The sequence below is a fragment of the Equus caballus genome, chromosome 19, assembly GCF_041296265.1.
Source record: "Equus caballus isolate H_3958 breed thoroughbred chromosome 19, TB-T2T, whole genome shotgun sequence".
Taxonomy (NCBI): Eukaryota; Metazoa; Chordata; class Mammalia; order Perissodactyla; family Equidae; genus Equus; species Equus caballus.
Window position 1 is genome coordinate 21,268,194 of NC_091702.1, and position 18,823 is coordinate 21,287,016.

Genomic DNA, 18,823 nt, shown 5'->3' on the forward strand with positions numbered 1-18,823 from the left:
TGTAATCGGTTTTTAAATTTTCAGGTAGAAGGGTCTTTTTATTTTCTAGTTTTGCTTTCATTTGGGGTTGGTATCAGTGTTATTTTTAATATTTCTACTTTATAGAAACTGTTTTGTGCCCTAAATATCCTTTTTTCTGAAAATTCTATTTGCCTTTGAAAGAAAAGTATATTCTCTAATACCAGAATGTTAGTGATATATATGTCTCCAAAAGATTTACCTCATTAATTGTACAGCAATTAAAATGAACTAGAGTGACAATTTAAGTGAAACTCACACACATAATTGTGATTAAAAAAAAGGCAGATACACTATCAGTGTTAGGTAGAATTAACTAGTTAGCTAGTTAACTAGAATCTGTGTTGGGAAGCTGATGACAACTGGGGTTGCCAAGCCTTTATTCACCCTTCTAAACACTGGGACACAAGTCCTTGTGATGCTGGAAGTCAAGTGCCCACTGGTGTGGCCAAAACATTATTTTAACTGGATCCAGAAATAACTCTCAAATTGGGCAACAGATTGATATAACCTTGTAGGTAGGTCCTTTTGAGCCAGTACACACCCAGTGGTTGTAACTGATGCTGCTGAATGTATTGTGGGAATAGATGTGTTAAGTTCCCACACACAAAGTGTGGAACACACATTCTAGATTGGCAGTATGGGTTCTAAATGTGGCAACTCCAGAGGACAGCTCCTATTTGGAGAATGAAATTATGAGGTTGGGGCCGGGGGAGAAAAGACTCAGACAAGCTGACAGGTAACACAATAATTAGCCCCTTTTCAGTCTTCTTTTTTCCTTCCCATGTCTTCCTCTGGGAAACTGGGCTACTGGTATTTGCAAGTGGCAAAAAGAGTGGGGCTGAGGGCTTGAAGACTCCAATCAAGGGCTTCTTTTACTGCCCATTATGTTTGCTGCATGTGGAAGGCTATAGATATCAGTAATGCTGGTCATCGATATGAGGCAACAACTGCCATGGTAGTCTTGGCATGGCTCACATCAAGGAGTGAGAGAGATGTTCTAGAATAGAACAGTGTGTAAAAGAAAAAACCACTGTGCCATTTAGGGATGAATCTTACAGATGGTATTGACTAGACTTGGTGAGGATTAGAAAAAGGATGAAGGGTTTGCTGCAGGGGACTCATCACACCATTCATATTGCTCTGGAAAGAGAACAGCAACCTTGGTAGGGAAGGAAGGAACTCAGAGCCCGGGAGGCCAAGGGAGGGGAGGGACCATTAACCTCTCTTGCATTAAGTACTTCTGGAAGGATGCAAAGGAAGAGATAAAGATGGAAAGATGTTTTTACTCTTGTACCTATAGAATCTTGAACCATATGACTATTTTACATATTTAAAAAGCTACTAGAAATCTAAAAATAGAAATAAAATTGTACCTAAATCTGGAATTAAAATTTAGAAATTAACAATCTCAGCCATAAAGCTAGGGTGCTCTCTAGTAAGGACCTAGAATATAAAAACACAATAAAAACAAAAGTTAGATTTTCTTTTAACAGTGATATGCACATTAATTCATACAATTTTCTAGTATGAAAATGTTTTTAGGAATGTATATATACAAGAATAGTGCAAGCTGTTAAATTAACTTTATTTTTATTTAATATAACTGATGAAATCAACAAATATATAACGTTTGAATTTTACCCATTTTTGAAATGTAAAATGCACAATTATGATACCCATACTACATATCTTACAATTTTAAAGTTTTAGCTAAAACATGAGTATCTGCAGGTAAAAGCAAGAGTTCTCCTATACCTAAGACAAATAAAATGTATTACTACTAAAGTGCCACTGGATAAGACAATACCATTTCAACTATTTCGTTTTTGGAGAGGAGGACAAAAGTACAGAACAATATAGAACTAGTCATTTTCATTATACTAGTATAGAACTAGTAATTTGCATCATACTTTGTAACAAGCACAAGAGTGCTTATTTATAGTACATATTAAGCACAATAAAGAATTTCTCTCAAGAAGGATCACAACTATGACTTATGACAAGATGTACAGTCATCACTGAAAATAGATTGGTGTCCAGAGTTTTTAAAAAGTGCAATCTTGAACTAAGATAAACTTAAGTCTCCCAATACCAAGAAATAGTTTTAGGGACTTTATAGAAATAAAAGAACCTCTCTTTCAATTGTAAAATAGGTTCCAACCTGATCTAAGGAGAGAAGAATAGTGGTGGATGCTAAAGTTTGGCAACAAGTCTGTTTCTAGCAGGTGAGGAGTCTGATGTGCACTGCTAGAAGATGCATCTTTCAGAGAAGAACGTGCTAATTAGATGGATACAGCACTTTTCAGGCACTTGACCTCACTTGGTAGTTAAGTTGATGTTCAGATGTTTATTTAATGGAAAAACATTAAATTATATAGTGACTTCAAGCCATGTTCCCATAGAACATCTGTGTTCCGTAAGCTATGTTCCCTGCTAAAATCAAATAATGATGCCACATACCCAATTCAGGGAGAAACAATTTAATAAAGTTAATAGATTGAATTTTCTCAATTTTAAGGTTTTCCGCAATAAATTTTTCTTAAGCTTTGGTTGCCTATTACTTGTCTGAATGCTACGAGAAAAAAAAGGCTTGAAAACTATGAAATATGCCTAAATGGTATTAGAAAATTTTAAACTGTTGATCAGTTCAGTATAATACACTGTTTATGGACATGTTTATGGTTTGCTCTACTGCTCAAGAACCATATTTTCTCATAGCAAATTTGTTCCTAGTTTGTATTACAGAATTCAGAATGTAAACAATTTAATGAACCCAAAAAGAGCTTTATGAATTTTCGATCCGTTGTCCCTAAATATGTTTGAGAATCACTACATCAATGTCTGGCTCTGAAACTATCTTTGGGGTCCATGCAAAGGAATGCTTCAGATATATCATTAAGGATAGGGTTCTAAGATAAGAGTACCAAATTCTATTCTAAAATGAAAAAAATATGGCAAGATTCCAGTACAGATGTTACCAACATTCCCATTTTTTTCTTGAATACTTAGCATATGCTTTAAGGATGTTGATATTAAGCATTTTTTATTTATATGTATCACTGTACTACAATTTGGTAAAATTTTGCAATACACTTTCAGGCAGTTAGCTTTAAAATAATGAAACTTCTTAGCTCTTAGCACAAACAGCCCTGAGAACAATGCATTCAAATTACAGCTCAACTAGAAATAATCTAATTGAGAAACTTTGAAGTACAAAAACAAATTCTGGAAAAGTTGTAAATTAAAAAAAAAATGTTACCAACATTTGAGGCACTACCAAACTACAGTACTTTTAAGAGTTGGAAGGACTTTGTAAAAAGAACAAACATTCAAAGCTATGTGTGCACATGCGCACACACACACTGTGCTATAATGAAAAACTGTGTCCCCAAATTTTCTAGCCTAAACATTTTATTGCAGCATCTCAAAGATATCATGCTCTGGCTGCAGGAGAGTTTTGGTAACTGTAATAAAGCATTGGTACAGAATTTTGTACCATAAATGGAAACGGATTCAAGAGCTTGGTTAGCAACAATTTCAAGTGACTGACAGCCCTTAGAGGGGAGCATGAAAGAAATATCATAACTATGTTTATGATGCAAATGCTAAGTCAAAGCAGCAACGATTTGATCAATTTCAGAGGGTATACAACTTTGTAGGAAGTAAGGTATAAGAAAGTCTTCACAGTAGAAATAAAATGTTGTTCTAGAAAGCAACAAATATTCCACTTGTTCATACAGTATTGTATATAAATTGGTGAAATGCCTGCTGACAAAAATGGTACATCACTGTATAATCTATCAATGGGACAGTCTACATTCTATACATGGTAACTTGTGACATTTAACATTTGCTACAAAAAAGTAAAACAAATACTAGGAATCAACTTTTAACATTTCTGATGTCAAAAAAGAATGAAGTCACTTCTGTTCTATGTTAAAAAATATGTTTTCCTGCTTCCTTTTAATACAATTTATAAAGCTTTACGAAATGAAATATTTGTTCTAGAGAAACATGTATTGACTTATGTGAAAATAAACAGTCCTGTATCTTTAAAATCTATACTTATAATTATACATCAGAAGAATATTTACACTTCATTATAGTACTTAAAATGACATATTTATGCATAAATAGTTTTTGCTATTCAAAGTATGAAGAGATGCATTATTATGATTTATATATGCTTACCTCACAATTGAAAATGTATCTATGTGAAGTTTGACAAAGTCAGGAAGAACAAAGGCATGCTAATCCAGAATTAATACTAAACCAGAACACTAGTATGGTTAAATGCGGTCATATGATTGACCAGCAAGCAGCATAGATTGATAACTTTCTATAATTCCTGTGGGTAACAATGCCAACCAGTAACAAGTAAGATACACTTTACAGAGTACTAAAAATCTAGAGCAGTATGCAGTAGATACTTAAATGGAATACTGGAAAGAATTTAGCCTAATTCCTAATTGTGCTTTAGATGGGCAAAAGCTAAAATGTTACACTAACAATGATTAATTACAACCTCAATATTTCTTGTGCTTTAGAATTCGACTTGCATTTCTCTTAAAGTATCTTGCTTCTTCTCCAAATGGGTTTGCTGAGGCCGATACAAAATCCAAAAATGTGCACAAATTAAGTAACTAAAACTTTGGGATCTTCTGTTCCTAATGCCATTTCCAGTCACTGATCAGATCAGTTACAGTATCATAGATGACAGGAACAAAGGCCTTTCAGAAGTCAAGGCATGATGGGAGCGGTCTTATAATCAGTCTTAGAGAACAAAGGTATTACTGAAATAGTGATTATGTTCTAAGTTTCATTCCAACATAATGATTGTTATTTAGTCAAAGGTCCTCACAAACCCTGTGATAATGTCTAGAATTCTGGAAATAAGCTATATATGATCCAAAAGACTAAACAGAAATGTGGCAGAAATGTCACCTATAACACTGTTTACAACAATTCAGTTTTTAGAATTCTTTCTTGGTTATATCTCACACCAGTAACTGAATTAAGTACATGACAATCAGATAAAAAATACATATACTTCTTAAAATAAGTAAAATAATAATTATCACATAAAGTAACTTTTCTTCCATGATTGACTTTCATTTCACGTTATAAAAAATGTACATAAATTTAACAAATGTTCCAAATCAATTTAAAGTTAGGATTTCCAGTTTTTTTCTGACAAATAAATACTTGAACATCAAAATTATCTACTTAAAAATGGTTGAAAAGGTGTGACTACTATAAATACCAACATTTATTCAACATAATTGATAAAAAGCACTGCATAGTATCCTGTAAAGCAGGTCACTCCTTTAAATACAGAGAGAGAAAGAGAGAGAACAAAAGTAAAAGCAAAAACACAATTAGAAAGAAACGTTCCACTTTTACGCTGATTACAAAGGCCTCAAATAAAAACCTATAGCTTTAATCAACTCCCTTTGCCACTGTCCCTTATCTATTCTTTGCAGTCTGACTTGCTAACAGTCACCCAACAGTTCAAGGCCTCTCCATCAACCACAAGCAGGTGCCAAAATCACGATACACAACATTACAGTAAGGCTGCCAGGGATGTGTCCAAGAACAGCACAGCTGAGGTAATACAGGTGGCTGCACGTGGCTACCACGATCACTGACACTTTTTGACAACATGATTTTTGTTTCAAGATTTGTGCTGACCACACACAGGCTGAAACTGTGACAATTCCAATCCATAAACTCCCAAGTCTGAAATTAATGTGGAGCGATTCAACTTAAATGTGGTACTTCAATACCACTAGATGCTACATCGCTTGATTTAAAACCCTGGTTTATTTATCTTTTAAAATTCAGGAATGATTTGCTCAGACAAATCACATCTGCTGAAGCTATCTTATCTGTTTTTTTGGACTCAAATACTGAAAACCACAGGAATGTTATAGGAAAGACACCTACAAAATTAAAAAAAAGAATTATACATCTTGATTATTTTTCTAAATTACTAATTGCCTGCAAAATTAACTCAGCACAATTTCAAAACAATTAAAAAAGAAATGAGGTTGCTTATGAAGGCCATAGCTTTGGTGACAACTTAGAACCAAACTTCAGATCTGCAGTTGATCCAGACCTCAAGTTTGCTCACGCCTGATGTTCCCATTTATTTGCAGGGCTTTATGGCTACAGCATATTCTTCACTCATTGCACACATGACAGACACCTAAAAGGGAAAAATGCAGATAAAAAGTTATTCAGAAGGCAATACATATGTAGGGTATATTTAATTTATTATATACTAGATATTTGTGGATATTTTATACATATTGACTTTGGAAAGAGGTGTTCCAAGACCAAATAATCTATTTTCTTTACAGTTTCCCAAAGCAAAATTTTTCAAATTGTGGTTTTTAAGAAAACTTGCAGAAAACAGGCAGAAGAAGAGCTATAAATGTTTCGATACTTATTAGATGTTACACTTCTGAAAGCTACAACAAAGACAGAGTCAATCACTTTCACTCTTTAGTACCCCCAGAGCATCCTTTCTCATCCTGAAAAACAGCTCCGAGGCTGATCTCCAAAACAAATTTGGGGTTGACAATGTCTATGTAGCAAAAAATGAACTTTGTTACTTTCTTTGGTAACGGGTCTCTAAGGTATGATGAGAAAACTGCCCTATACAGATCATTTCCAACATTTCTGCAGTATTTAAAAGCTACATTTCACATTTAGTATTTTATGCTAACTAGTTTAGGCCAAAGTTTTTCTAAAATGTTTAAAAAGAACAATCTTCCCATGGGTCTTTACCTGTACATCTTCACCTGCGTTGTATTTTCCTTCTATTTCTTTACCTAGATCACCCTCCGGCAGCTTCAGATCCTCACGGACTTCACCGGTTTCTGTCAGCAGGGAAAGGTAACCATCCTGAATGCATATCAGCTATTAAAAGAAATTATATCATTTGCACCGATTAGATTACATCCTCTTTGTAATTTTTTCATAGTTAAATTGCAATCCAAATTAATTTGTATAAGTATACACTAATACCTTAACATATTCTTGGTGCTTAAAAATGCTAAACATACAAAAGTATAAAAATATGCATAGGCTAAAAGTGTAAGTTCCCTCCTGCCTGCACTCCTCCCACCCCAAATCTCTGCATTATTAAACAGTTTAGGCTTCTTTATTAACACATACTGGAGCATGAACATTTATGTACACAATGCAAATATAGTTGCTTTAAAAAAAACAAAAGGGATATTATAAGTATTTTTCAGCAAGTTTTTGTTCACTTAATATGTTTTAGAAATCTTTCCAAATTGGAAAATATGGACCTACCTTAGTCTCTTTAATCACTTCACAACCATACAGATATACTGTAACTGATTTAATCATTTTCCCACCAATAGGCATAAAAGTTATTTTAGGTTTTTCATGATTACAAACAATGTGTTTTAAAATTTGATTATGAACAAAATTAAGCGAAAAATTTTTGGTCTCCAGCTAACTGCTAACACCACTAGATTTTTTAAAAAGACAAATACTAGCTTCTTGATGACATTAAAGAAACAAACCCAGTCATTAACCTAAGCTATAAAAAGGCAGTTTTTGATATCACCGACTTTCTCTTATTGTGGCAAGAAGAAAGAGCCAGGCTGCACTTGTTTATTCTAAAAGCATGTACACCATCACCGTGCCCAGACTTCTAAGGGGTTTTGTAAAAGGCAATTATCCAGAATACTAGATGCTAGCGCTGACATACACGAAAGCAGTCAAAGACCTGGTCCTTGACCCGCTGGTACGCAGGCGTACCCCAGAGGCACTTTCAAAGCTCTCCCGTGGCACTAACAAACCTGGCTCTGGCTTTCCACAGAAACCCCACTACCACGGGAGACTTCAGTGTTTGCACGCATCTAAAATCTCAAAAACGAAAAACCATCCTACAAAGCAACCACAAACACTTTTAATTAATCTTTACGTCACTCAAACATTTGAGAGGTCGTTGGTAGAGGAGTGGGAAGCAAGGAGGTGGAAGTAGAAGTGCAGCTTTTAAACAATTAACCATAGGCTTACAAGTCAGATCTTTTTGATTTCCACTACTTCAGCAATTTCCTGAAGCGGAACTTGTCTAGTTCATGAGTTAAAGGTTCCCACTGCCATTACTGACTGAAACATAAAAGCCAAATAATAATACTGGTATTTTGATATTTATTTATATGATGGTGGTATATTTTTTTTCTTTTAAAGATTGGCCCTGAGCAGATGTTAATCTGTTGCCAATCTTCTTTTTTTTTCTTCTTCTTCTCCCCAAAGCTCCCCCGTACATAGTTGTCTATTCTAGTTGTGGGTCCTTCTGGTTGTGCTATGTGGGACGCCACCTAAACATGGCTTGATGAGGGTGCTAGGTCCGCACCCAGGATCCAAGCTGGCAAAACCCTGGGCTGCTGAAGCAAAGCAGGCGAACTTAATCACTCAGCCACAGGGCTGGCCCCATCTGTTGCCAATCTTTGTCTTTTTTTTCTTCTGATGGTGGTATGTTTTAAGAGTTAAGAATTCATAAAATAAACTGTGGGATAAAATATAAAGCATTTCAAATACAAAGATATGTAGACATAAAACACCTCGTAGAACAATGTGTTTATATACACTAAATGTAACATTAAAATCAATTGCTATACGAAATAAAATGAAGTTTTTTAGAAATAAAACTAAGTTATAGAAAAACAAAATTAAATAGTGAAAATGAATTATTTGATCTTCTTAAATAATTAAGAAAATTTTCAGATATACAGAAAAGTTGCAAAAATAATACAACGAAATCCCACATCTTTTACCTAGGTTCACCCATTGTTAACATTTAACCATGTGTGCATTTTTTTCTCTCTGTATATATGGAATATACAAAAGACATATCATACACATTCCTATTCTTTTCTTATTTTTATGGAACCATTTGAGAATAGGTTTCAAACATGATGACTCTTTAGCAATAAATACTTCAGTGTGTTTTTCCCCAACAGAGGGACATACTCTTATATAATCATACTTTGTTTTTCAAAATCAGGAAATTCAAGACTGCTAAAATATTATTCAATATACAGTCCATATGCAAATTGGCCAAGTGTCTCAATATTGTCTTTGATAGCAACTTTTTCCTTCCAACTCCAGGATAAACTTTGTATTTATTTGGCTGTCACATCAGTTTAGTCTCTTTTAATTAGAACAGACCCTTCGTCTCACCCTTTTTCTTTCATGCATTGCCATTTTTGAAGAGCACAGGTTTACTGTACTATAGAATGTTCCTCAGTTTGGGTTTGTCTGATTGTTTCCTCATGATTCAGATAATGCCCTTTTGGGAGGAATACTACATAAACGTGTCCTCAGAGTACCACATGAGGTGGCAAACGATGTCAATTGTGCTGTTACGGGTGTTATTAACTTTGATCACTTGGCTAAGGTCATCTCTGCCAGATTTTTCCACTCTAAAGGTACCATTTTCCCTTTTGTAATTTGCAATCTTAAAAAAAAAAAAAACCTAATGGTGTCATTGCCGACTTTCAAGCATATTTTTGCACAAATTTTTCGATCTTCTATCAAAGCTCTCTCTGACTCTACAGAGTTGGAAGGAGATCATGGTGAGGAGACATTTTAAGTCAATTCTAAATATTTCCTTCTGATCCTTCAGTTTTAAACGAATCTATTCATTTGGTAACTTTGAGATGCTTTTGAACAATTTTTTTTTTTTTTTGGTAGAGAGAGTAATCATTTTGTTAATAGCAAATAGGGAGATGGAAGAAGGCAGGGTCAGAAAACTTGTAAGAGAGGTATTAGGCATGCAATAGTGTACCAAGCTGGTGAATGACAAACGAAATTACATTATACCTGAAAAATAGTAGTACCTGAATGTGGTCTCTACTCTTTCCTACTAAAAGAACCCAAGGTATGATGCTATTTCTCCCATGGATGCTATTTCTCTCCATGGGCTCCTTGGAAAAATGGCTAATTTCAGGTCCAGAGTTGGAATATACAAGATGAAGCTGGAGCCAGTGTTATATTAGAAAGCATGGTGCTATCAGAGATCACCAGGCTCATATTAAAGGGACTCAGGACCTACCCTGAATAAGGTACACCTGACCAAAGACAGAACAATTTGAGAATCAATAAGGATAATGACTACAATGGGTTGAAACACAAATATATTTAAATGCTTGAGTTCACAGTGAAAAAACATTTCACTGTTCATCTTTAGTGGATACTAGGGAACCAACTCATTTTGAAAATTGGAATTAAAAGGGAAGGAATCAAGCATTTGTACTGCCTTTCCTGTACCACAGGATAAACAAAAAAACTGATGAATGGAAGTTTCTCTTTATAGAATTGTTCTGGGTAAAAACAAAAAAAAAATGAAGGCATGACAGATTATTTTGTCTTTCCTAATAAATTAATGGATTGAGGTAACTATCACATATCTAATAACATCACAAAAAGAGAAACAATCAGACTTATTTCCCTAATGGTGCAAAGACCATCATCTATGGAGTAGTTCTTGTTAAAGAAAGAAGAGGATGAAAATAAAAATCTAAACTGAATCTGATCAAGCCTCTACATGTGATTATATTTTAGGAAATACATGGGAGAGAAGAATGTGTTAAACAACAAGCAAATGCAATTAGCAAAGTACAGACTGTGGGAAAGTCTACAGATGAAAAGTCTAGTCTCGTCAAAAAATTGGAGAGAGAAAGAGAGGGAAGAGAGAGAGACTCCTAGTAGACGTATGAGAGAGGAGAACCTATAGATTAAAATAGATTTAAGAGAGACATTAGCCAATTTCAATGTGTGGACCTTATTTAGGTCCTGGTTTAGACAAAGTATAAAATAAAATCAATAACAAAAAAATCAAAAAAAGAAGACAATTAGGAAAATGTGTATATTGATATTTGAAAATATTAAGGAATTATTAATTTTTTTAAGAGCCATAGTGTATTTTGACTTTGTTTTTTACAGTTATCTTTTAGAAACGTGTGACAAAATATTTCCAGATGAAATAAGTGATATAATATCTGGGATTTGCTTCAAAATAATCAAGAGGTAGAGGGTACAGGAAGAAATAGGTGATGCAGTAGAGATGAAACAAGATCGGTAAATACTGATAATTGTTGAAGCTGGATGATGGGCACCTGGGGCTCATTATATAAGTAAAAAAGAAAAATGCTATGGTATATCAGAATTCTACAAAGAGCACCGTAACCACTAAATGGCTGGAGGCACAGGGAGCTGAGGAAGCAAAGCATGAACGGACCTGAAGGATGCAGGGAGAGTTAGCGGCTGCAGATTCTGTCCATGATGTGGTCAGAAGAAGAAAGAACACTGAAGAGGGGAATTACAGGGAAACTTTTTTGGTCTGTATTCGTATTATTGGTACACAACAGAAGGCTGGAGAAGGCATATCATCACTACAGGTGCCTTCTTAGCCCTAATTTCTGAATTTAATTTTGTTTCTCAGTCTATTTCAAAACAATCAGACTTGTTTAGTTAATAAGATCTCTTCCTTTCTATTTCTTCCTTTTCCTCTTCCCCCAGCACTCTCAAGCTACTTCCTTAGAGCTGCTGGTCCCTGGTAGAGACTGAATGCTTGATCATTACTATCACAAAAACCTAAGCAAATAACACTATTATCAACTGGGGTGTTATCTGACCCACCAAGCCATGAAGTTGGGTATGCACAGCAGCACTCCATCATCAAGTGGAAGTAGCATATATGAGATCAACTTGAGCAGGTCCTAAAGGCACAAACAAGTTGTATGAGAAGTAGCTCAGACTCACAAAGCACCTTCTTCTGCTACCTCGACAACTTCTCCCTCAACTCATACCAAGGGCTTTATGGGGAGTTCCCCTATGCCTGGAAGACCGAAAAAGGAAAAAATTCAGAATGGTTTCTAGATGGTTATGCAGGATCTGATAAAACTATTCAGACGTGGCCCTGAAAGATGGTGGGGATGAGAAGAACTTCATGCACTGGACTTGAAAGAAGAGAGAATCAGAGGTTTGGATTTACAGTGATGACGGGCGATGGCTAAGGGTTTGAATAGAAGGTCAAGGACACTGAAAGAATGAGATAGAAAAACTGCTGACAGTATGGTCTGGGGAAGTACTTCTCCAAACAGTTAGAGAACGTGTCCACATGAATGCTTATCAATGGGGATCTGCTACAGGGGAGACAGACAATTAGAGGGATAAGGTGATTCTATCTGTGAATGGCATTCAGCTTCTTTTTATAGTTTTCCCAGTCCTTGCTCAATTGGCTTATGAACAAAGTGGCCATGGTGGCATGGGCTCAGTGACACAAGTTTTCTCTCACCAAAGCTGCTCTGACTACAGCCACTACTGAGTACCTCACAGCAGAGACCAATACAGTGTCTCTGACATGGCACCATTCCCCAGAGGGTACAGCCAGCCACCTGGTAACACTGTATACCCCTTCCATCATGGAAGAGACAGCAGTTTGTGCTCACTGCCATAGATTCTAACTCTACATATGGATTTGCCTTCCCTGCCTGTAGTGCTTCTGCAAAAATCACACCTGTGGACTGACAAAATGCCACATTCCTATCAGTATCTCACATGGTATCATTTCTGACTAAACTCATTTGACAGACAAAATAACAAAGGCAATAGGACAACGCTCAGAGAACTCACCGGTCCATGTACTCCATCATTCTAAAATAGCTTGCCTGTGTGGACTGGCCTACTGAAAACTCATCTTTGCCACCTGCTGGGTGATTCTTTGTGGGCCTGGGTGCTGTTTTACGGGTTATGATATAGTCCAATATATGACATGATTTCTCACATACGCAGAATATACAGGTCTAGGAACCAAAGATAGTGCTCTTCTCACTTTTACCCTTAATGATACTGTAAAAAAATATCTGCTGCTTGTCCCTGCAATACAGGGATCTGCTGGTTGAGGTTTTCTATTCCCAAAGACTGCTTCTACCAGGAAACACAAAAATTCCACAGAACAGGTAAAAATTATATAAAAAGACTTTAAGCTCAGGGAATTCACAGCATCATTGTTTTCTTTGTTCTATTTTAAGTTGCAACAACAAAATTCAACTCATGGATATCTGAAAAGCATACCACTTATTTGAAGACTATACTAGGACTTAATATTCACAGTTTTGGCAACTCATCAATAATCGAAAGGTCTACAATACATATTTTAATGTGTCCTGTAGTAATTAGTTTTCCTTATGAAAAATGGTCTCCAAATGATAGATAAAAACTTTAGTGAATGCAGAAAAGGCATTTAACTTGTGGTATGGTACACAGGAACACAGAACTTTCTAAAGAAATATGATTCAAGTGAGTAGCAGAGTCTGAACATGTGTTTCTGAACATATTTAAGAATTTAGGGATTCCCAAAATTGTCTGGATGTATTTGTATTTTACACCATCACTGAGCCCCAGACAACCATAACTACTTTTGGGAAAAAGTAATGGAAATTAGCAATTCTAATCCAAGCTACATTTTGCAATGGAAGTGAGGAGGCAATTTTTCTTTCATTCTGAACTTATTTTAAAATACATAAAATTAAAATTATAAATATTAATACTTTTCTTTTCCTAAACAAAGATTTACTTTTTAATTATAATGAACAGATACATATATTTCACTTTAGCTGACTGCCAAACTGGCACTTGAAATATTGAGTTCAGCAAATACAAAGGAGGACATGTAGCCAAATAATCAGAAAAGTAGGAATTTAATCAAGGTCCTGGATAGGTGACTGAAGACCGCTAAAGCACAATAAATGTAACTAGAAAGGCTCACAGAACTAACGTTTTTAAACGAATTGAAACAAGCATTCTATGGTGACTTGATAATGAAGGGATGTGATCACTGAGCACTTACTCTGCAAGGCACTGTTCTAAGTATTAACTGACTAAACCTCACAGTGATCCCATGAGGAGTAGTTATTCTTATCCCCATTTTACAAATAAAGAAAGGACGGTGAGAGGTTAAGGTCACACAGTTAGTAAGCGCCAAAGCAAGGATGTGGACCCAGATTGTCCTGTTTGAGTCATTCTCTTCCCACCCTGCAGTATAGACTGCAGACCAAAGGCTGGGACTAGGGTGAGGCAAGTGAGCCACTTGTCTTGGGTGCAAAATTTAAGGCGGCACCAAAAAAATCCTCAATGATCAGATAAATATTTTAATACAATATTTTTTAAAATTAAAATTAATGCAAAAATTCCATGATAAACAGAATATCAAAATTTTAAATAAAGACAGGATTAGAAGTACTGACTTTTCTTTTTGCCTTAGGCTCCTATGTGGCTTGGCACTGTTTCTGGTCCTGTCTTTATTTAAAATTTTGTGCTTGAAGCACGGGCTTCACTTACCTCATTCCCCTCACCCAAGTCCGGGCCCCATTATATCCCAAAATAAAACCCAACCAGATTTTTCCTTTATGCCAAATCTTGAGCTCCAATCAATAATTGACTAATTTGATCATAGTAGTAATTATCTGAACTACTGATACCATCTCTCTGAAACACTCAAAAGTGAAAGCATTCTACATTGAATGCATATTAATGAATATAATGAATATTGAATATTCAAAGCATTCGCATGTTAAGGATGAAAAGAGAAATCCATTTTTGGCAAAAGAAATTTCTATGCTTAGTCTTAGTCAGCTGCACGATCCTTACCTCAATGAATAATCACGTATGCATTTAACAAATGTTTATTGAGCACCCACTCTTCGCCATGTCTAAATTAGGTGCTCCAAGAATAATGGAGTGATTAAGTGGAATTTTTATACAGGAAAACGGGGAGCAGAAAAGAACTACTTTTTGGTACATTATCTACTTATGAGGTAATTACGGGGTACACGTTCTCACTTACTTCTCACATTATCCCTCCTTTGTAGATGGGGACACTGAAGCTGAGCAGGTTGCATAATTTATCCAAGGTCATCCAGCTAGAAAGTGCCAGAACTAGATCTAAACCCAGATCTGCTGACTAAAGAACACACTTGCTATTCTTATACCAAGACAATTCAAATTTCTACAAAGACTCCAAAGCAACCCAGAAAATATCTATAAGTGGGAAAGTGAAAATACCAAGACTGCTTACTAGATTAAAACTATGTAAAAGTATGTTTACACGTGGACAAAGAGTAAAAGGAAACCAGTGGGTAATTGTAGTTGATGGTAACAGTCTTTAAAAATTACACAATACTATAAAAGGTATAGAAAGAAATCAGTTTAAGCTGGATAAAACAAATCTAAGTGCCACAATTCGATTTTCACTATGTAAACTGAAAAGAGTTCTATATATGGAATGCTTGATACAGAAACTGAAGACTTTCAGGAAAGACTTTAGTTATGATTAATCTGAGCTCCCACATCCTATGAGGTCAATGGCTGGGTTACTATCAATACTCCAAACAGCAAAATGCTATCGTTCAGCATGAAGTATCCAAATGTGTAATTGGAACCAAAACTTGAAGTTTATACCTATAATTTAACAAAAGGCCGCAGCATGGTCACTGAATATAAATAAAACAATTACATAGTTTTTGTATTTTCTTCACCATATTCAGTGACCATATACTTTATCCATTATATTTATGGCTTTCAACTTATTTCCCTACCTAAGAATATCAAATTCTGACTCATATTCATTAACACACAAACTTGGTTGCTGGGACATGAATTCCAATAATTTCCTGGAAGTCCTAAGTCTGATAAGTCAAGAGAAATAAAGCATCCAGTAGGGAATTATCTAAATTTGAAATTTACAACAAAGAGAACAGTAATTTTACTAAACATTGTACTTACTCGGTCACAATACGCAGTCACTAGGTCTGAGAAACAATAAGAAGAGTTCAACTTTTTAAAAATACAAGAATACTAAAAAATAGCAAACTAGCAATAATCCTAGAATAAAGAACAAGTGTTAAAAATCACTATTTCTCCAATTTCTAAAATAGGTGGTGCCTAGTAATTGGTTAGAAAAACCTACAGAACTACTTCTCGTTAAACTACTCCTTTGGTTAAATTATGTATTTGCACCTTTAAGAAACAAGCATTATTCTAAAGGAAATAAGTACTTACTTGATAATCATTTCTCTTAATATTTGGGACATCCATGTTGTGAGTAGAAGGGCAAATATCTTCATATTTTTTGCCCGTGAAAATATCAATTCCAACAAGGTGAACCTAATAGAAAAGGGAGAACAGGAAGCCTGTTTAATCTTTGCCAAGTATATCACTCATTACAAACACAAGAGCACAATACCAACGCTGATTATGACAGATTCTTTCCCCTTCCAAGGTCGTCTAATTTCACTTTCTTAAAAAAAATGCAGTGGTCATAGATTTGAGAAGCAGTGATATCAAGACCCAATATCCTATATAGTCCAATAATTCAATTACAAGAGCACATAAGAAAAATGGTTAGGTTCCTTACAATTATATTAGAACAGGTTTTCTCATCTGTAAACTGAATAGATCTTCTAAAGTCAGTAGGATTCAGGAAAGTTTCAGTTACAATTAATGAAAAATTATAAGAGTTTCGGGAGGAAAATGCTACCTTTCAGTATTCAAAGTAATAGTTGATCACCCAGAAACTGTGCGAAGAAAAAAATGTGCCTATTACAAAGTTATAAGGATAGAAATCTCATGTTTTCTAATGGAACACAAATGATCAAAATCTTAACGCTAAGAGAGACCTGAAAGGGCACTTACCTTGGCATGACCGTGCTTTCCAGTTTTGGAAGTTGACATCTCCACTATTTTGCACGGTCGTCCTTTGAGCACCACGAAGCCGTTTTTGCGCAGGGCCGAGCACTGCATAGGGTAAGTGCTGGAAGCCCCAGCATCTCCAGAAGTGAAATCAATTTCATCCGCCATGGTGGGCTGGGGAGATGGTAGCTTTTCCAAGGGAACTACGCAAAAAGTTTGTGTTTGCTTTTTAACAACGGGCACGCAGGCAGGGAAACATCTCATTTCGAACAGGTTACGTGCCACGCATCATGGATTTATTATTTTTACATTTCTAGAACACCCACCCAAGAATAGTGGGCACTTTCTAACTCCGGCCTCTACAAACTTTTCCATCCATTAGTGGGGAGGTGGGGAGGGAAGTCGCAGAGGAGCTCGCTGGGGGTGGGGAATACCCACCCTTGGCGCTCACTCGCGCTGGGGGCAGCAAATCCTGGCCCCCATCGTCCCACGGCAGGAGAAGCCGGCGACCTTCCCGCACCGCGCCGCGCCGCCCGGCCCTCCGCCGCCGCCCCGATCCCCACTGCGGGGGACCCAGCCCAGGCCGCACGTCCCCGCGAAGGATGAGGATAACAGGACCCGGCCAGCAGCACCTCGCCCTCCGATAGCCGGTGCTCACTCCGCCCCCCAGCCCGCGGCGCCGTCGCCCCGGCCTCGCAGGCGCCCCCTGTCCTGCCAGCATCCCCGGCCCGGCCCGGCCCCGCACGGGCCTGAGCCCTGGCGGGTCCCGCGAACGCCTACGTTTCCCCATCCATCCGTTCTCCTTCCCTCGTTCAGGACTCAGCTCCGGCCGCCTTTCCCGGCCCTGCCTCGCTCCAGTCTCAGCCCCACCAGCTTCTCCCCACGTCCTCACCTCCTAGCCGGGAAAGAGCGCCTTTCGCCTGCGCACCCTCACCGGTTTCCTCCAGCTGCGGCGGCAGCGGCGGTGGCGGCCGCGGCAGTTCCAAGAGACGGGGCGGGGCCGCCACACTTTCCACACCCCGGCGTCCCCGCCCTTTCCCGCCCCCACCTCAGCCCCACTTCCGGGATAGGTCCCTGCGCGTCACAGGCACCGCCCCCGCGGGCTACCATTGGCCACGAGGTTCCCGAGGCCCCGCCCAATCACGTGAAGAGCGCCCTGGCAACCCCACGTGCTGCGGATTAGTGCACTTCCGGCGTGAAGAGCACTTTCTGGACTCTCGGTTGCTGAGGGTAAACTCGCCGGCAAGGAAACGCTCTTTCAAAGTGTTGGGTTTGTTGGCTTCGGGATCTAGCTGCAGTGAATGTTAGCCAGGTCACTCGCTTGGTGTCCCCTGCCCTCAGGTGCGTGGCAGTTGTCACGTGACGGTCGTCGGAACTCAAGAGGCGAGCAAATTCAACGGTGTCCCGCGTGGCTGCGCAGGGAACTTTGGGTTCGAACTCCTGGCCCAGCTTGCAGCCTTCCTCGGTGGTCAGGCCCACGCTTGTTCCTTGAGGAAGAGTTCAAGCACAGTATTCAATTACCCGGCTCTGCACTGCGGCCTCCGTGGTCCTTAGTCACTCGTGATGAGATTCTGGTGGCGTCTGCTGCTGGGTGCCCCGCCAGGGTCGGCAGCATTCTCAGGTGCGGGCACTCCTGAGACATCGCGAATAAACAGCAGCAGTGAAGTGACCAGAGGCTGTGATGGAGTGGTGGAGGCCAATGGGTGTCTGACTCCTACAGCATTGTCCAGTCCAGAAAGGTGGCTTGCCGAACTCATCTCTTCTTTCCTCCTGGCGTTGGCGTTCCGTCCGGTCTGAGGTATGTTCCTGCCTCATTAGGTGGGGTTGCCCTCCAAATCGGGCTGGAGCCAGTAGAGGTTTAAATAGGATTAACCACCAAATTCTTAAAAGAGATGCACTCTCCTTTTCACTGTTCTGTTTTACAGCCTGCCATGTGCTCCCACCTTGGAGAGGTGACCTCCACACCACAGTTTATGTGGACCTGTAATTGTGTCTTGTTGTCTCGTGAATAGTGCCATTTCTCACCTTCCTTTGTGGCTCTACAGTTTATGCAGACATTTTGCAC

At 37.9% G+C, this 18,823-nt stretch overlaps 1 protein-coding gene across 1 annotated transcript; it reads right to left on the reverse strand.

The window, feature by feature from the left end:
* Positions 1-1,594: 1,594 nt before the first annotated feature.
* Positions 1,595-18,115, reverse strand: EIF5A2 (eukaryotic translation initiation factor 5A2). Its single transcript, XM_023623304.2, has 5 exons — positions 17,651-18,115; positions 16,762-16,961; positions 16,129-16,233; positions 6,814-6,945; positions 1,595-6,229 (listed from the first exon to the last, which is right to left on the reverse strand). The coding sequence occupies exons 2-5, from the start codon at positions 16,924-16,926 to the stop codon at positions 6,170-6,172; spliced, it is 462 nt and encodes a 153-aa protein (XP_023479072.1). The 5' UTR covers positions 16,927-16,961; positions 17,651-18,115; the 3' UTR covers positions 1,595-6,169.
* Positions 18,116-18,823: the final 708 nt, after the last annotated feature.

Coding starts and splice junctions, on each gene's coding strand:
- EIF5A2 (XM_023623304.2), bottom strand. CDS start 16,926: ATGGCGGATGAAATTGATTTCACTTCTGGAGATGCTGGGGCTTCCAGC. Junction 16,234..16,761: donor GAAAGCACGGTCATGCCAAG/GTAAGTGCCCTT, acceptor CTTTTCTATTAG/GTTCACCTTGTTGGAATTGA. Junction 6,230..6,813: donor ACGCAGGTGAAGATGTACAG/GTAAAGACCCAT, acceptor TTTCCCTTTTAG/GTGTCTGTCATGTGTGCAAT.